Consider the following 26,372-nt stretch of genomic DNA (forward strand, 5'->3'; position numbering starts at 1 on the left):
TAAGCAACTAACTGCTAACTGAACTTCTCTGAGTCTGTTCCACGATTTGAAAAACAAGGGATGTCAAACAATATTGACCTTTTTTTTTTTCCTTTTCCCAGTCTTGGTGATTGAAGCCAGGGTACACCACTAAACTACACCCCAGCTCCCCCAGCCTCCCCCCATACTTTTTGACAGGGTCCTGCTAAGTTGCCAAAGCTGGTCTCCAACTTGTGATCCTCCTACTTCAGCCTCCAGAGCCGCTGGGATTACAGGCATGCACCACCATGCCTGGCTTAATATTGATTTCTTTGTGTTGATATATTCAATGAGATACTGTATGTAAAAAGAGCATGGCTCAGAGTAAATAAATGTTGAATAACATTGTATTTAGGGCAGAGTCTTTTGTTCTCATTGCAGTATTTCTATTTCTGTAGCATTCCCCCCCCCCATACTCAGTTCAGTTTGTGCACACCTGGGGCTCTGAAGCTTCTGTTGCTTTCCTTTCTGAGAGGAGAAGTAAAAATGGGCCAGTAGAGCAGGAAAGAACAACAGAGTGCTGAGCATGTGATCAAGCCATGGCCCAGGTCCTCTGACTTCTGCTGATCCAAGGACCCTGACCTCTGGCCTCTTGGGGCATCCAGAGATTGCCCAGAGATTCTCTCTGGACTGGGTATTGTCCTGCTCTCCCAAGCTTGAGGTCTTCCAAAGAAGAGAGCATTGTATCTAAAGGGAAAGAGTAATGAACCTCTGCTCTTCCTCTTCTGAAAATATAGAAGGGGCTGGCAAGTTTTGAGTGCATACAAAGAGGACCCCAGAAGCTCCCCCAGAGTGCTGGGAGCCTAGTAACCAGGAAAGAGTGGTGTAGCCAGAGATGCTGGGGGAGGTGCTCAGAGAGGCCAGGGTTCTTGGGTTAATCATCTCTGTGGCTCAGATAAAGCCCTGCCAATTGGAAGCAGAGTCATTGTGACCCGAGGGGTTTGTGTGGCTGAAGAGGCAGGCAGAACAGTGTGTCCATATTAGAGGACCATGCCAGGCACAAAACGGTTTCAACACGTGATTGAGACCCCAGAGCCTGGCGAGTGGGAGGTGAGACCCTTCTTGATATTGGTCTTCTGCACTGACTCCTTTCTCTCCATCCTGGGTTTCTGCCCGTTCCTTTTTCCTTCCTATTTTCCCTCCTGATCTTCCTTCCCTAATAGGCTCAAATAATCAAGAGAAGGCTAAGGTCCTGGTGTGTGAGTATTGGGGGTGTGTGTGTGGTTCAAACACTGTCTGCTGCTACTCCTACCTCCAGCGCAGCAGGCATGAAGGAGGCATTGGCTTCCTGCCCCATCCTTATCCCCTTCCTCTCTAGTTGTCTGGGTATGAGGCAGCTGTGCCAATCACAGAGAAGTCAAACCCACTGACCAGGGACTTGGACAAAGCAGATGCCGAGAAAATTGTTCGATTGCTGGGGCAGTGTGATGCTGAGATCTTCCAGGAGGAGGGGCAAGCCATGCCCACATACCAGGTGACCCAGCCCCAGCCCCTGGACACAGTTGATAAAGATGCTAACCCCAGCCCCCTCTCAGCCTCTGCCCTCCCAGACAATGGCTCCTGATTTTGGAAACCCCGAGAACCCTCTCTTCTTCCATCCTGATCCACTGACCTCCCTTTCTTGGCTTCTGATTCCTGCCTCATCCCTGTAGAGACTATACAGTGAATCAGTTCTGACCACCATGGTGCAAGTGGCTGAGAAAGTTCAGGATGTGCTGAAGGTACTGATGATTTGTTTGTCCCCTGCCTACGCTATTCTGTTTCTCTCTTTCTCTTTCTTTGGTCTCCATTTCTTATTTTATGGATCTTAGTTGTCCATTCTTTCAGTCCTCCCTCTTGGATCCTTATTGTAATCTTATTAATAAATAATAATAATAATAATAACTATTAACTGCATAATACTTTATAATTGACCCTGCACTTTCACATCCATTATCTGCACAAAGACTTGTGAAGTTGGTGTTACTGTCTGTTTACTTTCAGATGAAAAAGAAAAGACTTAGAATAATCACAGTAGTTTGCCCAAATGCTAATAATTATTGGATAATACTGCTTTTAAGTTTTTATTTGAATGACAAAGCTGCTCTCAGCCCCTTCTAGAATAAATTAGGGACTGAATAAATAGCTATGTCAGAGATGGGAGTCAAACTGAAGTTTCTTTCTCCAATCCAGTGTTCCTTTGACTACACCACATAGCCAATGTTGTGTTCAGTTTTGTGATGCAAGGAGGGATAAGGAGTCCCTTGAAGTCTTCTTCCATTAATGACAAAGAAAAGAAAGTGCTTCCCTATATTCCAGCTGGGTCCTGGCAATCTAGATATCTTTCCTTCCTCAGGAGCCAGAGGAGGCGCTGGTGGTACTTAGTGGAGGGGGCACCTCTGGCCGGATGGCATTCCTCATGTCAGTGAGTACCCTGTTCCCCAGTTTTCTTTCCTCTCTCTCCCTTCTGCAGATGATCCCCCAGGTCCATGAAAGTCATCATAGCTAAGTTTCTAGGTGGACCCTTCATTAGACTTGGGCTGCATGCCTCACTCTCTCCTCCAAAAGTTAGATCCCACCATGGAGTCCCATTTCTCCTGAGCCCATTGGAGACCCACCATTCTATTGGTAATGTCTCTACATCCCATGCATCCCTAAATAATCATCTCCAACTAGCATCTTTAACTGGCAGATTCCAAGTAGGAATGAGCTAAGCACTGGCCTAAGAGATAATTATACAGTTTTTACCCTCTAGGAGTTGAAAGTTCAAGTTACTTGTTCCTTCACTGTCTTTACTTCTTCACATATTCTCCCTGTTGACAGGTCTCCTTTAACCAGCTAATGAAAGGTCTAGGACAAAAACCTCTTTATACCTACCTCATTGCAGGGGGTGACAGGTAAGTCACTTTGGCCTATAAATGTTTCATTTGGCCTGAATATGTGTTATTTTAGAACCTGAATTTGAATGACTTTAGACAAAGATTATTTCCAAAATACCTCAGTCCCCAGCATTCTTTATTGCCTTACTTTTGGCCTACTTTACATACTTAGGTAATCTGACTGGCCTTTGTAGGTATTTGAGTGTTTCAACTCTATGGAGTGTCTATCATGGTGCCCAACAAACAGTAGGTGTTCATTCAATGATTGTTTTCCTTCATTCCCTTCTCTCAGCATAACTTGCCCTAAATAAGCGATAGACTTCTGCTTTACAACCAGTGCCTCTGACCTTAAATCTGGCCTTATAGGTCTGTGGTGGCCTCTAGGGAAAGGACAGAAGACAGTGCCCTACACGGGATTGAGGAACTGAAGAAGGTCTGTGCTTCCTACTAATATTCAACCAGAGAACTCTGTCTGTTCCTTCTCATGGGGACATAAAAGCCCCAACATTCAGATCAAGTCTGTCCTGGCCCCGATAACTAATATTACTATTGGGTGGGCCCAGGAGTCCTCCCAGTTATTTAACTTGCTCATCTTCCTGCCTGCCCTAGGTGACTGCTGGGAAAAAAAGGGTGATCGTCATTGGCATTTCAGTGGGACTCTCTGTAAGTGTGAAGGCAGGTTGAGTGGATCAATTTTACAAGAAGAAAAGGGATGGGAATGGAATAGTATGGAAGGTAGACAATGTGGGTGCTAGAAAACAGAAAATTTGCACAAGGAATTTTAATTAGTTTTACTAATTTAGATCCAGTTGTATGAATGTGGGAAGAGGGAAAAGAGATCCTATCTCAGAATAACTGTGTATTGATCCATCATCAATCAAAATATATGGACTAGTCCAGGGGTCAGCAAACTATGCTGGCAGCCAATCTAACTAGCTGCCTCTTTTTGTAAACAGTTTAACTGGCACATAGCCACTTGTGTTTTCATACAGTTTACAGCCTCTTTTGTGCTATAGCACTAGGGACGACTAGTTGGACAGAGATCATAGGGCCCACATAGCCTAAAGTATTTATTCCCTGGCTCTTTTCAGAAAAATATGTCCCTTGGGCTAGTCCTTTGCTACATGAACTTTAGTCCTTGCACCACCAACATCATCACCTGGAATTTATTAAAAAATTCAGGATCTCAGATTCAAGCCTAGACCCACTGAGTCCAAATCTGCATTTAACAAGATTCTCAAATAATATGTTTGAGAAGCACTGAACTAGGGACCCCAAGGTTCCTGTCAACTCCACAGCTCTCAATCAGAGAGAATTCAGTGAGCAGAAATCTAGATCCCAGCAGTGCATGCCACGGAGGAAGGCATACAAGGAGAAGAGGATACTGATTTCCAGAAGCTTGCAGTTTAGTTCAGTAATTTCCAAACTTTACAGAATAGAAAATTTCCTTAGAAAAACTTACTAAAAATGTAGGATCCTTAGGATATCTGTTAAAAATGTGCCTCTGCTTTAAATTTAAATTTTTTTCTTTTTGTGATGCTAGGGATTAAACCCAGGGCCTTGTGCATGCTAGGCAAGCACCCTACCACTGAGCTACATCCCTAGCCCCCAATTTAGGATCCTTTTAATCGCTAGGAATCTCCCTTTTGAACAAGCATTCTGGGGGATTCTGATGCACAGGGGCCTTGGAGCAACACTCAGAGTAACCCCCTCCTCATGTCCTCCTCTCTCACCACCATCAGGCTCCCTTTGTGGCAGGCCAGATGGATTACTGCATGGACAACACAGATGTCTTCTTGCCTGTCCTGGTTGGTTTCAATCCAGTGAGCATGGCCAGGTGAGCCTTTTGTAATGACTGGCCAGCCCTGGGGGAGGTTGGGGCCGACATGCCAAAGTTTATAGTACAATCACAAAAGGAGGACAGATGGAATAGTTTTGTTTGCCAAATCTCAGAATACTAAAGTAAATATGGGGTACCCCTAAGTTTATGAAGTTTTTTTTTTTTTTTTATTGGTTGATTGAATTATTCTCCCCTGGTTTCAGAGAGGATGGAAGGCAGTTTACAAAGGTTACATAACAAATACACAAGTTGGCATACATTCAAAAGAAGGATTGAAGAGTTAAGGAAAACAAGGGCGAGCAGAAAAATTGGGGTGAGGAGAATGCATACCACAAAGATCTGTGCTTTTATTTAGGGTGAGCACCAAGGGTCTTTTCAAAGTAGCAGATGCCAAGTAGCACCTACTCCTATTTATTCAGCTCTCTTATTTTCATTCCCAATATCTCACATCATTCCAAGCACCCTTTTGTTCCCCTCTGGCTGTTCAAATCCACCCCCCTCTTCCTTCCCTGAGAGCCCTGTGCTGTCAAACAACCTCCCTCTTAGTCTTTATCTAAATGGCCATTTTGTCTGATATCAGAGAAAGTTAACCAATAGTGTGCAGATGTGGATCTATACTTAGGGTGCCTGGGTATTAACAAATAAGAGGGAAGAAAATTCTTAGCCCCTTATGTTAGAGATCTGATTTTATTGATTTGGAGGTAAAGCCCCAAAATGTCCATTTTAAAAAGTGTCCATGGAGATTCCACTGTACAGCCAGTTTTAGAGGAATCTGCTAAATAAACTCTTGGAGTGGGCCACCCGATATGACTGAGGGCTTCCTGTCACTGAAAGGATCACAACATTGGCTTTTTGATTATTTTAGAGCAGCTTTGCATGTTTTGTGGTGGTCTTGGGGAGGCAAATGAGTTGGGTACTTTTGGAGGTATTTTTCCAAGTTTCAGACTCTAGATTCGTAGTATAATTCCTACGAAAGGTGTAAATGAGTCTGAGATACTCCTAACCCTGATCCTTTTCATGGAGGACTCTCCTTCACCAAAAATATATCTGCTGCAGTGGATGCTAATTTCAGGTCCTGTGACTAAGTGAAATGAAGAATTTCAAACAATGTAGGCGTGGAGATCTTCCAGTTGTTCCTTAAATCAGTGACTCCCAAACTTGGCTGATCTTCAGAGTCATCTGAGAAGCTTTTAAAATATACTGATTTTTGGGTTCTGCTCCAGAACTATTGGTTCTGAATCTGAGGGTGAATATGACATCCAGAAACGGATAATTATTAAAAACAAAACTCCCCTGGTGATTTCAATATCCAGTCCAAGTCTAGGAGTTTGAATTTTAAATCACACCATATAGACATTATTTCATTTCTTTGCTTAAGTCTCCTCTTTCTTAAAGGTTCTAGGAAGTTTTAGAAATAGCCTGAGGATAAATGGTTAATAAGAAATAACTTTATGCAATGGATATAAAATACGCAAAACTTGTCTGCTTTAGAAGTCACAAAAGAGCTGCCGGAGGCAGGAGGATCACAAGTTCAAAGCCAGTCTCAGCAATTTAGCAAGACCCTAAAACCCTAAGCAATTTACAGAAGTCCCTGGGTTTAATCCCTGGTACAAAAAAAAAAAAAAAAAAAAAAAAAAGAAAAAAATTGAAAAGAAGAGAAGGAGAGGAGGAGAGAAGGAGAGAAGGAGAAGAAGAGGAGTTATACAAAAGAAAAAATATATCAAAATAGTTCAAGAAGGGAGAGAATCTTTGCAGGGATTGAAAAGGGGAAGTTAGGGATGTGATGTGCAGAAGTGACTTTTTAAGGTCCTGTCACAGTAGGTGATTCACAAATTGTTCCCTAGCAAGCAAATACAGGAGATACTCATTCTTTGACATTCTATGATTTGTAACTAAGCAGATAACAAGCCTGTAGCTCTCTTATCTCATTAACACATTGCTTTGTTCTTGATTAATTTATTCAAGGAATGCCTGCCAATTGTCAGGTGCTATGTATGCTTCATACCTTGCAGCTAGCCAAGCATAGTGTCGCTTGTCTTCTACCCCAGTGTCTTGGTTTGGCTGGAGAATCATAAGTTCAAACCTAGCCTGACTCTGTCTCCAAAAAAAAAAAAAAAAAAACAAAACCAAAATTACAGTCTTATTGGCACACACCTGTAATCTCAGCAACTCCAGAGGCTGAAGCAGAAGGATCTCAAGTTCAAGGCCATCGTCAGCAATTTTTCAAGGCCAGCGTCAGCAATTTTTCAAGGCCCTAAGCAACTAGCAAGGTCCTATTGCAAAACAAAAAATAGCTGGAGGGCTGGGGATATAGCTCAGTTGGTAGAGTGCTTGCCTCGCATGTGCAAATCCCCAGCACCATCAAAAAAAAAAAAAAAAAAAAAAAAGAAAGAAAGAAAGAAAGAAAGAAAAGAAAAGAAAAAGAAAAGTTAGTGGTGGGGGTTTGGAGATATGGCTTAGTGCTTAAGCAGCCCTGGGTATAAATTCCTAGCACCCCCCAAAAAACAAACAAACAAACAAATAGTATCTTGTAGCTTGGTTCCCTCACTATGGACTTATCCCTCCCTCCTCCTTTGGAAGGATTTCCAGAATGTATTTCCAGCAATGGGAAGGGCTGCTAAAGGACCCTAAGATAGAAGGCAATTCTGACATTTGGCGATGGGCATTCCCCTAGTGGGCCACAGAGAGCAAGGTTAGGGTGGCCATGGCTGTGGGTTTTATGGCAGTAGGGCTGATACTAGGGCCAGGATACAAGGTTCTTGTCTCCTGCTAGAACTTTAAACTTGAGTATTAGCTTTGCTCTGCTAAAAACTTTGCTGAAAGTATTATTAATCCTATCCTTGGGGTTCAAGGACACACTACCCCATGAGCTCCAAAGCATATCTCTCTACAAAGTTGTTGACCTCTGACTCCAATCTTAATGTGGTCATTGACCCTGACTCCCAGTGGAAGCCCTGCCTTTAGATCCTCACAGACAATTCTTCTACCTCTGTGTCTCTCTGGACTCCAGAAATGACCCCATTGAAGACTGGAGTTCAACATTCCGGCAAGTAGCAGAGCGGATGCAGAAAATGCAAGAGAAACAGGAAGCTTTTGTGCTCAATCCTGCCGTAGGGGTATGGCCTCTCTCTCCTTTTTCTATGCCCTCCCTCAAGCATCTGGGAATTGCTGCTTAGGGCCTCTGATTTGTGGTTCAGTTCATCTTGCTCAAATTCCTGAGGTATTGTGTGTCATCTAGCATGTCTTAAATGAAATCCTATTTTCATTTTGAAGTGTTTTATCTTTATTCCAACTCTGATTCTCAAATCAATAACTATTAAACACTTCAGTGATCTAGGGTAGCTTTTTTCCATCTGGGTATAGACAGCCTGGTCTAGCCATTGTTGTCTCATTTAGACTCTTTCATATATTTAAATTTCAAATATGGGATGCTGTTCCATTCCTGTCTTTCTGCATCCTCTCCAGGATGGAGCAGGCCTTAGCCTCTGGGCTCCTATTTAATTTTTGTCTATTTAATTTTTGTTTTCCTCTTTTCTGGGTTGCGGATGCATCTTACTGGTACCATCTACCCTTATTCTGGCCTTAGCCAAAGCCTTGCCATTGCCTCCCTCTGCCTGTGGTGGGCACATTTATGACATTCTCCTTGATCTTCCTTGTGTGAGATAAGAAGAGGAAATTCCATACCACAGAAGCTTTCCACCACCTTCTCTCTTCCATGCTCATCTCTTCCTCCACTCTACAGGCTCTCAATCTTCTTTTCTCAATCACTGCTTTTTAAATTATCTTTGCTGTAGTTTTTGGAATGCTGTGTTACAAATCGGTACTATTGCAATGGCTGCTTCATGGGTTTGTCCAAAGCATGGGAACTGTGACATTTGGGTTGACAAACTACCATAAAACATGGTAGTTGAGTATTAGCTTTGCTCTGCTAAAAAACTTTGCTGAAAGTATTATTAGTATTAAAGTGGGGAGAAAGTTTCAGAAAAAAAACACTCTCTGTAAAAACCCTTGACTCAATTCAGAAGAGACCTCCTCCCTGAGAATCCTGAAGCACCACAAGGATGACCAGAGGTAGCCTTTTCCCTCTTTATTTCAGTTAAGCCTACCCAAGCATTCCTCTCCACAACACACTGGAAGCCACCACTATTGAAAGCATGTTCAGGGACACTAACCAGAGTGCATCCCCAAGGTCTTTAACCAGGATACATGCTCAGAGGTCACTAACCAGAGTATATGCCCAAGGTTCAAACCAAGATACATGCCCAGGGGTCACTAACCAGAGTGTATGCCCAAAGTCATTAACCAGGGTACATATCCAGGGGTCACCTACCAGAGTTCATGCCCAAGGGTCACCAACCATATTCTGTGTCCAGGGTCACTAACTGGTGGACTCCAGGTTCCTTCCTCTATCAATCCCTTCTGAGTATCATTGCCTCCTCAGCCTGAGGGTCTCAGCGGTTCCTCCCGGATGAAAGGCGGAAGTGCCACCAAGATCTTGCTGGAAACCCTGTTGTTAGCAGCTCATAAGACTGTGGACTGTGGCATTGCGGCATCTCAAAGGTATGAAGGATCTGGGCAAGAGATAGATCACAGTCAGCTGGACGGTGGAGGGGGAAATGGGAGGACCAGGTCCAGAGGTTATTAACTTGGGCATGATCCAGGTCATACGGGCTGGAGACCATCCCGTTATGGCCAACTTCCCTAGTCTCTAGTCTAACTCCCAGATGGTTCACTTACTTTCTCATCTACTCTCTGATCCCATCCTCCCCAAAATCTCTCTTGATGCCCTTACACCTCTCTCTGCTCTTTAGTTTTATGCCCACCTCACCATGGACCAGCAGCTTTAGTTTTATGAGAATTGTGCCTTTCCCTAGATGGGGTGGGGAGTACCTAAATTTCTGAGATGTTGGGCCCTCCTGGGAACTGTTGACTTTTCTTCTAGATGCCTCCTGGAAATCCTCCGGACATTTGAGCGGGCTCATCAGGTGACCTACAGTCAGAGCTCCAAGATTGCCACCCTGATGAAGCAAGTCAGCACCAGGTATTTGGATTTGTGTTTGGAAGGGTCATCCTAGGAGCAGGGGAGAGTAGGAAATCTGCGAGATATGGTAACATTGGGAGGTGAATGGATCTACCTGAAGGGTCATGGTTGACTCTTGTTTGTTTACGCCTATGCTCTTCCATATGTATTTCTGACCTCTGGTGATCACTCATGTCCTGATCTCTGATGCATTGTCAGCCTGGAGAAGAAAGGCCGAGTGCACTTGGTTGGCTGGCAGACCCTTGGCATCATTGCCATCATGGATGGAGTAGAGTGCATCCACACTTTTGGCGCTGGTGGGTTCCCAGTCCCAACATTCTTCCTGATTCCACCTGACTCCAACTAATTTGTCCACTATCCAGATATTTTCCTGCCAACCCATGGAGGATCTCACAGAGGTTCCTCAGTGTCCATCCTGCCCTACCTAAATAGGCATTTCAATCAAATTATTCGTCCTCAGTCCCTGATCTCTCAACTCCCACCTCTGCTCATGACTATGGCCTCCCACATGGGTAACTCCTCGCCCACACCCCACTTTCTGCTTTTCTCCCAGCTCCTAAAGCCTAGAGTCTTCCTTTCCTATAAACCCCATCACTTCTCTTTGTCTTTAAACTTTCCAGATTTCCGAGATGTCCGTGGCTTTCTTATGGGTGATCATAGTGACATGTTTAACCAGAAGGCTGAGCTCACCAACCAGGTCAGAGGAAGACAGTTGGAGAAGTTGTGAATTTCACTGGTGTGCAGGGGGAGGGAGAATAGGGGAAGGTGAGGGTGGAAGTGAGAATACGATGGGATAAACTGTCCAGAGAAGGGAATATGGATTAGAGGTCACTAGGCTTTGAGGCAGCTCGGGGGGTGTGGACGGCTCTGGTTTTACTTCCTAAAACCTGGCTCCAATCCACTGACTTGCTACATCATCTTGGGCCAAAACACTATCTTTCTGAACCTTGATTTTTACATCTGTAGTCCAAAGGGCTGCACTCATGTCCTCTAAGTCTTCTTCAGTCTTGTGCTCTAGAGTGTTCTCATGGAAGGGACTCTCCCATCATCTTCTGCCCCAGGGTCCCCAGTTCTCCTTCTCTCAGGAGGACTTCCTGACTTCCATCCTGCCTTCTATCACGGAAATTGACACTGTACTCTTCATTTTCACCCTGGATGGTAAGAGGGGAGGTGGGAGTGAAGGGGTGAAGGGCTGGAAGTGGTAGGGTAGCAGAGAAGCTGTCCTTTCTCTGGATCTTAGGACACCTGTTAAGAGGGAGGGATGGGGTAAGTGTCCTGACTGGAGCTCAGGGTGGCAGGAAGGAGAGTAGCACATCTTTCAACTCTGATGCCCACCCCTAGACAACCTCATGGAGGTGCAGACACTGGTGGAGCAGGTGAAAGAGAAGACCATTAACATCCAGGCCCTGGCACACAGCACTGTGGGGCAGTCTCTGCCGGTGAGGCTCCAGCCTTGAGGAGGGGACGTTGGGTGGCAGTTATAGCCAGGCCTTCCTGGACATGCTACTCACTCCTGCTCCTCTCTGTTTACCTTCAGACCCCTCTGAAGAAGCTCTTTCCCTCCATCATCAGTATCACGTGGCCACTGCTGTTCTTTGAATATGAAGGGAACTTCATCCAGGTAAGGGGGATGAGAAAGTAATATCCACAATGAGGGGATAAAAGAGGGAAGGATTCCAGAAATTGAAAACCCAAAGCAGGAGGAGAGAGACATCTAGCCCCCCTGCCAATTCAGCCAGACAAGTTCTTGAGTTACCAGGTCACTAGACAGAGTTTCCAAGGCAAAGAGCTACTGGGTTCAGGTCCCTCTAGGAACAATCAAAACGGGCAGGATTACTTAACAGATGCTCATTTATCCTGCCTTCTATCACAGAAATTGACAGGTTAATTGTGGATACTCTAGTTATCATCACAATCTAAAAACCTTTAGGGCATGGCTTTTTGGCAAGATATTCTAAGCTGGACTTAGTGTATATATATTGCATTGATATGGTCCCCTGCTTGATAATGAAATTATAATAAAAAAATTATAATCCAGGACAAACACTGATAATAATCATAGAAATAATAATCAGATTGTGTACTTTGCATTTTAGTTTAGAATGGGCATCAGGAAAACTGGGTGCTAGTCCAGCTCTGCTGTGTAACCCAAGGAAAAAAGCAATTTTACATCGCTGGGTCTTAGTTTTCCCACTCACCATCTGCCCACTCTCCATGGGGCAGACCCAAGACCTTGAAGGGTTGCCCTGGAGGGATGTGGTCTCTCATCCATTATTTGAACCATCTCCTTCAGGAAGTTTCCCCACTTGACCAGACACAACTGGCTGCTGCCTCACTGGCCCAAGAAGTCTGTGGAAAACTTTTTTCCCCTGAGCAGTTCTCATTCTAATGTACATCTTTGTCTTCTCCTCCAAGTGGTGTGCATTTGTTACCTCTCTGCTTCTTGTCATGCTTCCCACATTCATTGTCTCCTGTGAGATTTGCCTGTCTTCTAAAAAGTCTTCTCTAATTGATCTCGTGTCACCTTGGCCTTCCTTCATGTTCTCTACCTCTCCACACATCTAGGCTCCTTGATGGCATCATAATCCCTAATACACAAAGTGCAAAGTTTCTTGTTTCCTCACACCCTTTGAACATTGGGTAGCATATCTAAAGATATGTATTGGCCATTTGATCCTTTTTCTTTTAGTTCTTCCTCTCTTTCTAGTATATTCTCTCATTCTTTTTAGGAGTTGTTTATTTTCTTTCTGGTTTATAAGGAGATATATAGACCAAGTAACTTTTTTTTTCTGTTTTATAGTTTTCCAGCTTGTTATGTTTCTTTGATTTCTATGTTTTTGATATGGAGATAAGTTATTTAAAATTTTCTGTACTCAAATCTATCCACTTTGTTAGTTTTTATCTTTCTCTAGATGTTGAGTTTACCTTTCTAAATGGATTGGAATTGTTTAAAAGAAGGAGGCTTCCATTAGGGCTTGTGAATCTTTAGTAGTAGAAATATTTTTTATGTAAACTACACTCAGATTTTTATTTTGAAAATTTCAAACTTGGAGAATAATTTGCAAGAATAGCTCAATGAACACTCACAGGCTTTTCCCTAGATTCACTAACTCCTCTGGCCACATTTGCTTTATCTCTTTTCCCTGAATCGTTTGAAACATAGCTGGAGCTATGAGGGCAAGTCATCCCAATTACTTTAGAATGTGTCCCCCAAGAACAAGGACATTTGCAATATAAATATGATACAATTATCCATTCAGGAAAATGACCGTTATTGCACTTCTATTAACTCATATCCAAGCTATATTCAAATTTCCCCAATTATCACTGTATTGTTTTTATTTTCTGATTCCAGGATCCAATCAAGGATAATGCGTTGCCTTTATTAATCAGGTCTCTTTGGTTTCCTTTAATAGTCCTCAGTTTTTCTCTTTTTTGATTCTTATGACAACGACATTTTAGAAGTCTAGTTCAGGTATTTTCCAGAACATGCCTCATTTTGGATTTGCCCAACTGTTTAGTCATTATATTCAAGTTGATAAGAGTACCCACAGGTGGGGTTGGGCCCTGTCACATCAGGAGCAACTGATATCAGTTTGTCCCTTTACTGGTGAGGCTATATTTGATCATTTGGTTGGGAAGATGTTCATTAGATTTCTCTGCATCCTGTTGGTCAACAATCTTCACCCATAGTTTTAGCATCAACTGATGATTCTTGGTTGAACCAACTATTGTGGTTTTAAACTGGTGACTTTTTATTTCTATCCCTTCTAGGTATTTTCATTGGTTGGCATTGTTCTGTAAAGAAAACTTTCTCTTCACTATGCACCCCATCTGTGTGTGTTTAGTGTCATTTTGGACTCATAAATTTTTTGTTTGTTGTTGTTAAATGCATGTGTATGTGTGTCCGTGTGTGTTGAGGTACTCAGGGCCACTGAGCTACATCCCCAGACCTTTTTATATTATTTTGAGACAAGGTCTTGCTAAGTTGCTCAGACTGGCCTCAATCTTGGGATCCTTCTGCCTCAGTCTCCCAATAGGCTGGGATTATAGGTATGTCCCGCATTAAATGTGTCTTAATACATTCCTGTTGTTACCTGTTGGTTTGTGTGTGTGTATGTTTTATTTTGTTTTGATTTCGGTACCAGGTATTGAACTCAGGAGCGCTTTACCATTGAGCCACATCCTCAGCCCTTTTCATTTTTGAGATAGGTTCATGCTAAAATTGTTTAGAGCCTTGCTAAGTTACTAAGGCTCGAACTTGTGATCTTTCTGCCTCAGCCTCCCAAATTTCTGGAATTACAGGCGTGTGCCACCTCAGCCAGCTCATTTCTCTCCTTTTTTTTAAATTGGAGTGGGGAGCACTGGGGATTGAACTCAGGGGCACTCAATCACTGAGCCACATCTCCGACCCTATTTTGTATTTTATTTAGAGACAGGGTCTCACTGAGTTGCTTAGCACCTCACTTTTGCTGAGGCTGGCTTTGAACTTGAGATCTTCCTGCCTCAGCCTCCTGAGCCACCGGCTTCACAGGCATGTGCCACCTCACCCCGCTCATTTCTCTCTCTCTCTTTTTTTTTTAAACTTATTTATTATTTATTTGGTTGTTGATGGTTTTTATTTTATTTATTTATATGTGGTGCTGAGAATCAAACCCAGTGCCTCATACATGCTATCCAAGTGCTCTGCCACAGAACCACAACCCTAGCCCATCATTTCTGTTTTTTTTAATTAATTAATTTATTTTTTTAGTTGTAGCTGTCAATACCTTTTATTTATTTATTTATTTATATTTTTAAGAAATATTTATTTTTTAGTTGTAGTTGAATACAATATCTTTAATTAATTTATTTATTTTTATGTGGTACTGAGGATCAAACCCAGGGCCTTGTATGTGCTGGGCAAGTGCTCTACCACTGAGCCACAACCCCAGCCCCCATTCATTTCTCTTTTTAATGCTCAAAATTAGAGCTCATTCAGGTTGGTTCCCTGGGGCATGTTTATATCCATATTTGAACATTCTTTGTTGTGTTTATTTTTGCAAAACAAATACAAACCACCACCAACAACAACCAAAAACCTTTCTTAAGCCAAGGGTGGCATACCTTTTATATCTTTCCTGTTTTGCTTAACAAGATATTCTGAAAATGATTCCACTGCAATTAAAGCTCTCTTTCTCATTGGTATTTAGCTTTTTGGTATGTGCCCATGTATAATAGTTTGCCCAGCCAATCTCCTGTGTAGGGCATTTAGGTTGTTTAGAGTATTTTGCTACTGCGAACGATGATGCAATGAATGTGCATGTATTTTTGTAATCTTACAAGTCTTTGGGGGGATAAATTCCCAGAAGTATTAGAACTGGGTGAAAGGGTAAATACATATGTAATTTTGTTAGATATTGCAAAGTGATCCCCTATAGGACTGTACCATGTTGCTTCTCATGCCAGCAATGCTTCTTCCACGTAGCTTTTCTGAGAGTGTTAGTCAGATTTTCATCCCTGTGACCAAAATACCTGACATAAACAACTTAAGTAAGGAAAGGTTTATTTTGACTCACAGTTTCAGAATTTTCAATCCAAGGTGAACTGGCTCCAAGGCAGAAATATGTGGAAGAATTTGGCAGAGGAAAGCTCATAGCAGGGGGAATCAGATAAAGAGACAGAGGGAAGAGTCAGGGACAAGATATAGTCCCCAAGCACGCATCTAGTGACCTACTTCTTCCAGCCATGCACTGCCTGCCCACGGTTTCACCTCCTCCCAGTAGTTCATTCAAATTATTAATCCACCCAATGGATTAATCCACTGATGAGGTTAGAACCTTCATGAGCCAGTCATTTTCTAAAAGCCCTTCCTCTGAATATTGCTGTACTGAGGACCAAAACACAAGAATTTGGGGACTTTTCAGATCCAAACCATAACAGAGAGTACTGTCCAGATTTTGCCAATATGATAGTTAAGAAATATCATTTCTGTGTAGTTTTCATTTGTATTTCTTTTATTATGTGTGAAGCTAAGCACTTTTCACCTGGTTAAGGGACTTTTGTGAATCTTTTTTATTCCCTTTATGAATTGCATGTTAATGCATTTTACCCCTTTTTCTGGTGAGCTTTTAATCTTTTTGGAACCTGACTTTGAGTTATTTATAAAGACATTAGCCTTTAAAAAAATTATTTTAGTTGTAATGGGCACAATACCTTTATTTTATTTGTTTATTTTTATGTGGTGCTGGGCATTGAACCCAGTGCCTCATGCATGCTAGGCAAGCACTCTACCACTGAGCCACAACCCCGGTCCCAAAGACATTAGCTTTTTTCTGAAAAAAAAAAATTTTTTTTTAGTTGTTAAGGTACCTTTTATTTTTTTATATGTGATGTTGAGGTTCAAATACAGTGCCTCACACATGCTAGGCAAGCGCTCCATCACTGAACTACAACTCCACCCCAAAGACATTAGCCATTTATTTATGATATATGTTGTAAATATTTTCTCTAGTTTTTAACCATGCAAAAATCTTTAATTTGGGGGGAGGAGGCTGAGGTTGTGGATCAGTGGTAGAACACTTGCCTAGCATGTATGAGGCACTGGGTTTGATCCTCAGCACCACATAAAATAAATAAATAAAATAAAAGTATTGTGTTCATCTACAATTAAAACAATGTTTTAAAAATCTTTAATTTTTTTGAGGTTGACCTGATTAATCTTTATTTTAGTCTATCCTTTCCTAAATGACTTGGGATACTACTTGTATCACATACTCAATTTCCATATTAATTGGTCCATTTCTGGACTTTATGTTTTGTTCCAGGGGTCAGTCTATTGATGTGCTGGTATTATATATTTAATAATAGAGACTTAATAGTATGTTTGTTATCAACTAGGGATACTCCTCCCTTCATTTCTATTTAAAGATTTTCCCAGTTATAATTACAGATTTACTGTACTTTATAAACTTTAAATGAATGTATATCTAAATTATGTAAAGTTTAAAATGTTTTTGTGTTAATCATATAAATGGTTAGTGGTACAAATGGCTAAGAACATAACTCACAGTTAGCTGACCTCTGTCCTACAGGGTAGTGTGATATGTAGCCATAGCATGAATGCTAAATAATAGCCAGCCTTGTGCTGATTGGTCAGAATGGTCAGATTTCTGTTTTTGTATTCAGTGTCCTTGGCAGTGTTTACAGTATACCCTCTTCCAGGATTTTGTGTGACTAGTTATTTCAGGGGTTCCAGAATAAAAAAGAAAAATTCATAGTGATGTCTTGTTTCCTCAGCCTTCTAGTACTGTGTGACTCCTCTCAACATGTTGGCTGGATCCCTGTTACAACAAATGCAGTAATAGATAAGGGCCACAGTGTGAACAAGATATCCTGGCTAAGGTCAAACAACAGTTGATACTCACAGTACCTGTCCATACGTTTTAATTTTCAACATGCTTTCACATGCACTCTCTCATTCATCTAGGAGATAATTGTGGCAAAGTAGGAAATACCTTCATCATTGAATCACAAGACCTGGATTTAAGTCCTGATTCTGTTTCACTATCATATAAGCTTATCCAAGTTAGTTTATTTTTGACTTCTAGTTTCCTCATAGGTAGAAATGGGATAGAAATACCTATTCCAGCCAAGCTCAGTGGTGCACACCTGTAATCCCAGCGACTTGGGAGGCTGAGGCAGGAGAATCAAGAGTTCAAAGCCAGCCTTAGCAAAAGCGAGGTGCTAAGCAACTCAGGGAGACCCTGTCTCTAAGTAAAATACAAAATAGGGCTGGGGATGTGGCTCAGTGGTCAAGTGACCCCGGAATTCAATCCCCAGTCCCCCAACTCAAAATAAATAAATAAATAAATATCTATTTCGTAGAGATAATGTAAGGATTAAACGAAATTCATTTTTCAACAAACATGTATTTATTAGGAGCCATGTGTCAATCATTATCAAAAGGTCTGGGGCTCCGGAGCAGAATTAGACACCATCTCTGCCTTCAGGGAAACTGTGGCTTAGTGGATGAGTCCAAGGACTTATATCCTCCCTTTTCTGGTACTCAAGGAGCAAAAAGAAATTTTTGGCAAGAGCAAAAACCTACTATGGAAGGACTCAGAAAAAATATTTGCCCAGGGTTTAAAAACACAAATGGGTACAGCTGTTAGGTTTGCTGAGATGTTCTGGTTTACACCCATTATCCTAGTATTTAAACCCTGTGCTGCTTAAACAAGTGTCTTTTAGTTCCTGGTTTTCCACCCTTAGTTCTTGTCTAGTAATGCAGCCCTTTCTATCCTGCTGCTATCCCATCTTCTAATTTTCCGTTTCCCCATGTGTCTGCCATTTTTAGAAGTTTCAGCGTGAGCTAAGCACCAAGTGGATACTGAATACAGTGAGTACAGGGGCCCATGTTCTTCTTGGGAAGATCCTACAAAACTACATGTTGGACCTCCGCATTGGCAACTCCAAGCTGTTCTGGAGGGCACTGGCCATGCTGCAGGTAAAGTGATGGGGTGGGCCTGGCCTTAAAACCTAGGCTGCCATTGGAAGGCATTTTGCAGAGGCAGAGAGATGTGTAGTGGTAAGGGCTGATTTTTCTGCTTTGTGCCTTTCCTTCTCCTTGTGTCAGATGCATCCCCCCCTCTGAGTGTGTGTGCACACATTGGTTCTTGTTTGTGAAACAAAAACTAGTAGGCAAGATTCTTTCAGCTACAAGTATGTAACACAAACCCCATTTATACTGGTGTAAACTAAACAAGGCAAATGATTGCTCCTATAGATGGAACAGTCTAGGGCAGCCAGATTCTCTGATGGTGGAACTGAGAAACTTCACCTCTTACCTCTACTTTCTTCTGTTGCTCTCATTCTGGGACAGATCTTCTCCAGTAGGTGGCAAATTGACCATAAGTAGTACCAGTCTGATATCCTTGCCAGTTTAGCAACCCCAGCAGGAAAAGACTCCATCTGTCCTGTGAGTCCCACAAATGCCTGGGGGAAGGCTCTCATTGGCTTGTCTTTGGTCCCCTGCACACCCCTGAACCAATCACTGCCCAACCTGATTCGTGTACTTTCCCTACAACACGATGATGGAGGAAAGGGTGGGAGGTAAGTTTCACAAAACTTGTGGCCTGAGCATGGGAAAACCATAGTTCTCCAGAGGAAAACAAGATGCAGATTCCAGAAGGAGGAGGAACAGATGCTGAGCAGCTAGCATGAAGGATGACCTTGAAAGTAAAGTTGCCAATTTTAGCAAATAAAAATTCAGGTCAACCAATTAAATTTGAATTTCAGATAAATAACGCTTTTTTTTAAAGTATAAATGTTCCATGCAGTATTTGGAATGTATATGATTTTTTTTCTCATTATTTCACATACAACTGAATATCCTATATTTCTGTTTGCTAAATCTGGCAACCCTATGTGGAAAAAAAAATCAATATATCCAACATTTAATGAGCACCCATTGGGGTCCTGAAACAACCCATGGATCTACTGAAGTCCAATAGAACTTCAAAGAAGATGGGGTTGGTTTGCACTGTAGCAAGCAGAAGGCTTCATGGAAGAGGTGATATTTGATTTAGACTTGGTGGTTTTGACTTGGATAGTTGAAAGGCAGAACTGTATTCATATTAGTAAACACATTAGCCAAGGGTCAGAAGGAGGACTAGGTGTGCTATGTAGGGAACACAGACATGACTAGAGTGGAGAGTAACTTTACATAGTAATGAGGGATTAAAAAGGAGCAGGAAGAGAAGGGATTGTGAAAAGTTAAAGCCATTCAGGAATTTGGACTTGCCAAATATACGTAGATCTGTGCTGTCCAAAACAATGGTCAGCAGCCACATATGATTCTAGAACATTTGAAATGTGGCTAGTGTGAATTTTTAATTTTATATAAAAATTAAAGTAGTGAAATTTTTCTTTCTTTTTTGGTACTGGGAATTGAGACCAGGGTTGCTTAGCCACTGAACTACATCCCCAGTCCCCCCTTTTTTGGTAAGTTTTATTTTGAGACAATGTTAGGGCCTTGCTGAGTTGCTGAAGTTGGTCTCCAAGTTGGAACTCTCCTGCCTCAGCCTCCCAAGTTGCTGGGATTACACTGCACCCAGCTGAAAAAATTTTTTTCATTAAATGCAACATTATTGTGTTTGTAGGACTGAACTTCACTTTTTAGCCTTGCATATCAAACACTCAAATTGAGGTGTGTTGTAATTGTAAATAAACCCCATATTTCATGGGGCTGGGATTGTGACTCAGTGGCAGAGCACTTGCCTAGCACGTGTGAAGCCCTGGGTTCAATCCTCAGCACCACATAAAAATAAGTAAATAAAATAAAGGTATTGTGTCCACCTACAACTAAATTTTTTTTAATAATAAAAAATAAATTTCAAAGATTCATTACAAAAATATCATAAAATATCTCATTCATAGTTTTTAATATTGCTTATGAGGTTGAAATAACTTTAATATGTTGGGTTGAATAAAATGTATTAACAATGATTTCACTCTTTTTTTTTTTAACGTACCTATTGGAAAACTTAAAAGATTCATATGTGGCTTGCATTTTATTTCTGGCAGTGCTAAGCTAACAGAAGGATACTGACAAAATGGAAGCATTATTTACTGATAGCTAGACAGCAATGTGCAGGGTGGATTTTATTAGGAAAGAAACTGGAGGGAGGGACTTCAGTTTAAAATTGCCTATCTATGGGGTTGCTGGGATGTCGTTGCAGAACTAATTCATCATTAATTCCAGTTTAACCCAACCTCATGGCCCACCACCAACTTCTTTTTTGTTTTATTTTATTTTTTTTAAATACATGACAGCAGAATGTATTACAATTCTTATTATACATATAGAGCACAAATTTTCATATATTTGTATAAAGTATGTTCACGCAAATTCACGTCTTTATACATGGACTTTTTTTCATTACAATTCTTATTACACATATATACCACAATTTTTCATCTCTGTAAAGTAGGTTGACACCCAGTTCATGTCTTCATACATGTATTTTGCATAATGATGTCCATCACATTCCACCATCCTTGCTAATCCCCTGCCTCCTTCCTTTCCCTCCCTTCCCTCTTCCCTATCTAGAATTCATCTATTCATCCATGTTCCCCCTCCCTACCTCATCATGAGTCAGCCTCCTTATATCAGAGAAAACATTTGGTGTTTGTTTTTTTTGGGATTGGCTAACTTCACTTAGCATTATTTTCTCCAACGCTATCTATTTACCTGCAAATGCCAGGATTTTATTCTCTTTTATTGCTGAGTAAAATTCCATTGTGTATATATGCCACATTTTTTTAATCCATTCATCCACTGAAGGGCATCTAGGTTGGCTCCACAGTTTAGCTATTGTGAATTGTGCTGCTATAAACATTGATGCACCACCAACTTCTTTAGCCCAGTTTTTCTTTACATTTGGGGATTTCAGGATTGCCCAAAGGGACAAATTCCCTGTAACCTCTATAGTCAATATTTAGGATCCTAGCCTCCCAATTCCCCAGTTCTTTCTTCTCTCCATTCTTAGTTCCCTTGGTCTTCTAGCCGACGCTGATCTTAACCACTTCTTCAACAGCGGTTCTCTGGGCAGTCCAAGGCCCGATGCATTGAGAGTCTCCTCCAAGCGATCCACTTTCCTCAGCCTCTTTCTGATGAAATTCGGGTTGCTCCCATCTCCTGCCACATCCAGGTTGCACAGGAGAAGGAACAGGTAGCCTGCCCTCTGCTGGTGACTCAACAAACACTTACTGAGTACTTTTAGTATGTCAGGAACTTTGCTTAATATTTGGTTTACAAAATTCAGTGATATCCTGCTGAGCCTTCTCTCCAGGAGCTCCCCATTCATGGGGAACATGACAGTGCAAGTGATAACAGAGGTGTGAAAAATATACCAAAAAGGAATGCTCCCTTCTGGCTTGGAGGGGAGTCAAGAAGAAGAGTGGGGTCTTTGAGCTGGATTTTGAAGGATGAACAGTTTACTGGGTTAAGATGAAGTTTTCTTTCTGCTCTTTTTTTGTGTGGGGTGGGTGGGTACTGGGGATTGAACTCAGGGGCACTCAGCCACTGAACTACATCTCCAAACCTATTTTGTATTTTATTTAGAGACAGTGTCTTACTGAATTGTTTAGCACCTCACCGTTGTTGCTGAGGCTGGCCTTGAACTTATGATCCTCTTGTCTCAAGTACCTGAGCCACTGGGATTACAGGCGTGGGCCGCCACACCTGGCTTCCCTCTGCTCTTGAGCCACCTCATTACCACTTTCTAGTATTGAAAACATCCTATTTTTGCATCCAGCCTGAGGGATGCTCTAGCTTCTCCAGGGTTCTTTCTTAGATGACTTCACTTTCTCTATCTTTACTTCTCCTTGCCTCTTCCCCACAGGTAATCCCTGTAGCCTTGCTGAGCCTTCTCTTCAGATGCTCCATCCCTGAGGCTCAGGCACACCTGGCTGCAGCTCCCTCTGTCTGTGAGGCTGTCAGGAGCGCCCTTGCTGGGCCAGGTCGGAAGCGCAGGACAGACCCCCTGGAGTCTCTACAGCCTGCTGTGCAGTGACCTGGCATTTTCGGGTGTGAGGGAACCCAGCCCAGCTGAAGGGGACTTGTGCCAGCAGCACATGTGGTAGGAGGAAGAAATCCAGTTTCCAGGGGCACCAGCAGCACTTGGTGGGGAGAAAGATTTTCTCCATCTCAGGGGAGAAATTCTTGCTCTTGACTCAGTGTCTCTCACTTCCACTGGCTTTTTCTGATTTTAGAAATAAAACTAAATTCCTGTTTTGGAAAGTTATCCATCAAAGTCAGTAAGTCAGACTCAGTAGACAAGGGTGGGACAGGATGACTGGCTTGAGTTGGTCCTAATGGCAGATTTGATTTTTTAATGATTTGTCCTATTCCTTTGCCCCCTAGTCCAAGCCTCTTCCGACATCCCTGTATTCTCTCTGCAATAGGCAGGCATGCCTGCACAAGTTTGTGACAGACACATAAACAAGGAGAGGTGGGAAGTTTTAGGTCATTCCTGGGAGAGAGGGAAGGAGTTGAGTCCCTAGCATAGGTGTCTCGAGGGGGCAAAATTGCGACGTATGCAGTCGAGGGGAGAAATAAAGAAGGTCCACGTGCTTCTGCCCCTTTCAGTGCTTTATTCACTCAAACTACTCAATGCAATTTCACTCTATAGATTCTTTAATATATATATTTTAGTTTTAGGTGGACACAATACCTTTATTTTTTATTTTTATGTGGTGCCGAGGATCAAACCCAGTGCCTCATGCATACTAGGCGAGCACTCTACCACTGAATGCATCCTTGTTTCAGCTGGCTGAATCCCTGTTCATCAGCTCTATTATTTATACTAAATTTGGGGGCTTTTGACCCCCTTTCAATCCTTTACTCTGTTTATCAAGGTGAGCGGAAATAACTTGTTTATGGCCATACTGGAGGGCTCTGTGGGTATGCCTGGTGAGACTGCAGGTTTCAAACTGCAGTTTTTAAAATGGAGTTGCTTAGGCTCAGGCCTAAGGCAATCCTCACAATAGGTCACCCAGAAAAAGGCAATCCCAATTAGTCATGAAAGGCGGGGTCCTTATTACTGGAATGAATTTGGCATCCTCACATGAGACCCATTGAATACTGAAAACCTCTGTAGTCTGTATTTTATTTTAATTAGCTTTTTTTTTAGTTGTTGACAGACCTTTATTTTTATTTATTTATTTATATGTGGTGCTGAGAATCGAACCCAGTGCCTCACATATGCCGGGCAAGTGCACTTCCACTGAGCCCCAGCCCCAGCCCCTCAGTCTGTATTTTAGACTTCAGCTGTTGCATGTTTTGACAAAGCAAAGGTCCTCCTTTCCTCCCAGATCTATGCCAGCTCTTCAGTACCTGTGACATATGGCTCCAATGGCAGAGAGCTGGCTCCCCCTTTTGGCAGAGAAATATCCACATGATGGACACCCAATAATGCTTCTGGAGATAAAACCTCCCCAATTAAAGAAGAACTTTCAGGCAGGGGGGTGACTGCTAAGGGGCCAGTTTTCAGTTTTATGAGGATAATCATGTTCTTAAAAGCAGCCATAGGCTCCTCCATATATCCGCAGGCTTCCAGATGTGTGGAGGGGTCTATGTTTTCTTGTTCTATATGTTCACATTGCTGTCTTAGATTTTAACCAAATCCCTTCCCCCAGTACCACTCTTACAGTGCCTTCTGAGTGCCATAGCATTGCCTTTCATTCTACATAAATACTTCTTCCTAACTCTATCACTCAAGATGGCTGAAATTAGGCCAGGATGCTATGAAGGCCCTTTGCTTCTCTTTACCCACAATGTCTCCTGTGCTTCTTCACTGGATAAACCCACCTCTCATCTTGTGACCATGAGCGAGGTCATCAGAGAAGATATCCAGATTTCTAGAGCCCCAGGCAGAGCAGGCTTGATCCTATAGATGATGCCAACATGTACAGTAGCCCACTCCTGCTTGTGGCTGGGAGATAGTACAGGATTAGATTTCCCCCACACTGGATGCAAGAAAGCTCTAGAAGCCTCCAGTTCTTTGACTTGCCAAGTTCTTGGATAGTAGAAAGATATCAAGTGAATTTAATTCTTAAATAGTTGGATGTGATATTCAGGTATTGTGAACAAAGTAGAGTGTGTGCCTTAACCTTGGGAGACATTGGAGACTAGACATATTCTGGCATTGCAGAGGACACAAAGATGACTAAGCTCTGATCCCTAACCCCTTAGAAACTCACAAGCACTATAAGCAATTCTAATATAAGACAGATGAACTGGATTGGAACAGCAGGGTAAGTACAGAGAGCTGCCAGAATTATTTTGGGAGATTACAGGGTAATCCAAGAATCACCAAAAATTTTGGAAGAAAGGAGGTTAGAGTGGGGTAAAGGAACAGTCAAAGAAAACCTGGGAATGTTTGAGACTTCCATTGGAATGCGAATCCTGTATCAGAAAGTCAGATCATTGTCAATGGAATTTGGACTCAGAAGAGCTAAAATAAAGATTCAAAGATTTGTGGGGGCTGGGGATATAGCTCAGATGGAAAATTCAAAGATTTGTTAGAATTGCTTAAAGGTAAATGGTAGGGTGACAACTTTTAACATTATTTGGAGAAAACAAACATCTGGCTGGGTGTGGTGGTGCATACTTGTAATCCCAGAGGCTCCGGGTAGGGGTGCTGAGGCAGTTCAAGGCCAGCCTCAGCAACTTAGTGCTTAGTGAGGACCTAAGCAGCTCCACAATGACCTAAGATCTCCACAATGATTGGAATATGCCAAAGGGTCATCAGAGCCAAGGAGAAAGAGCTCCTAATGGCTAAAGTTGGAATGATGGAGCAACAATACAAATAGCCTAATATTGGACTATAACACAAAGTTTTAAAAACAAATACACACAACTTCATACCCATAAAATAAATGACGGAATAAATAGAGTGTGGTGAACTGAGACAAACCTTTCCTGCACAAGAATTCCAAATAATACAAGAATCTATGCCCTTTTCAGGAAATGGAGCCTAATCACTCCATACCCCCTACATCTCCAGTGTGGCTTAAAGGAAAATAGTGGAAAAACCTGGCAAACACTACCCTCACTAGGTAATCAAGATGAGCATCACTGCTAATATCATGTACCTCCTGATATGATGTAATGAGACCATCATGCCACTCTGTGGTATTCTTCCCCCCCAAAAAAAATACATAACCTCAGTCTCTATGTATAAGGAAAACATCACAGAAATCCAAATGAAGAATATTTTACAAAATATCTGCCTGAGGGCAGGGGATATATCTCAGTGGTTAAACACTTACCTAGAAAGTGCCAGGCTCTGGGTTTGATTCCCATACTGGGGGGGGGGGGAGTGGGGAGGGGAAGGACTAAATGCAATGTGGTAGCCTGCAGTAACCCATACCTGTAATCCCAGTGACTTGGGAGGCTGAGGCAGGAGGATTGCAGGTTCCCGGCCAACCTGAAAAAGCAGGGGTGGGTGGGATGCAGCTTAGTTGCAAAGCGCCCCATGGGTTCAATCCCAAGTACCACATACATATAAAAAGCAATGTGGTACCCTTTGTTGGTTCCTGGACAGATAAAGATATTAGTGGGAAAATTTAAAATAAAAATGAAGTCTGAAATTCAATTAATGGGTAAATGTACCAATGTCAACATCATAGTTTTGACAAATGCACCAAAGCTATGTAGTATTAGCATCAGGCAAGAAAGGTGAAAGGGATGTGGGGACTGACGTACTATCTCCATAACTCTTCCGTAAAAAAAAAATACTAAAATTCCTGACTACATTAACATATAATATATGGGAAGGGGTAAATGGAGCTAAAATATTTTAAGGGCCTTGAATTATCCATCAGAGGATAAAAGTTGGATGGGCTTGGTGGCACATGCCTGTAATCACAGTGACTCCAGTGACTCCGGAGGCTGAGACAGGAGAATCGAGAACTCAAAACCAGCCTCAGCAATAGCAAGGTGCTAAGCAACTCAGTGAGATCCTGTCTCTAAATAAAATAAAAAATAGGGCTGGGGATGTGGCTCAGTGGCCAAGTGCCCCTGAATTCAATCCCTGATACTTCCCCCCAAAAGAGGATAAAGGTCTTGATT

At 42.1% G+C, this 26,372-nt stretch overlaps 1 protein-coding gene across 2 annotated transcripts; it reads left to right on the plus strand.

The window, feature by feature from the left end:
• The first annotated feature begins 1,008 nt into the window (after positions 1-1,008).
• Positions 1,009-22,443, plus strand: Gckr (glucokinase regulator). 2 transcript variants are annotated; one of them, XM_026403755.2, is made up of 19 exons: positions 1,009-1,068; positions 1,337-1,492; positions 1,671-1,739; positions 2,354-2,422; positions 2,821-2,894; positions 3,243-3,309; positions 3,486-3,539; positions 4,619-4,713; positions 7,727-7,832; positions 9,158-9,276; positions 9,659-9,757; positions 9,956-10,053; positions 10,378-10,454; positions 10,819-10,915; positions 11,099-11,196; positions 11,295-11,378; positions 18,093-18,242; positions 21,334-21,468; positions 22,141-22,443. In XM_026403755.2, exons 1-19 carry the CDS (start codon positions 1,009-1,011, stop codon positions 22,309-22,311), a joined length of 1,878 nt encoding a protein of 625 aa, XP_026259540.1. In that variant the 3' UTR covers positions 22,312-22,443. The 2 variants fall into 2 exon arrangements, with proteins under 2 accessions (XP_026259540.1, XP_026259713.1); XM_026403928.2 differs by having other exon boundaries at positions 18,093-18,134.
• Positions 22,444-26,372: the final 3,929 nt, after the last annotated feature.

Source organism: Urocitellus parryii, chromosome 12, assembly GCF_045843805.1.
Source record: "Urocitellus parryii isolate mUroPar1 chromosome 12, mUroPar1.hap1, whole genome shotgun sequence".
NCBI lineage: Eukaryota > Metazoa > Chordata > Mammalia > Rodentia > Sciuridae > Urocitellus > Urocitellus parryii.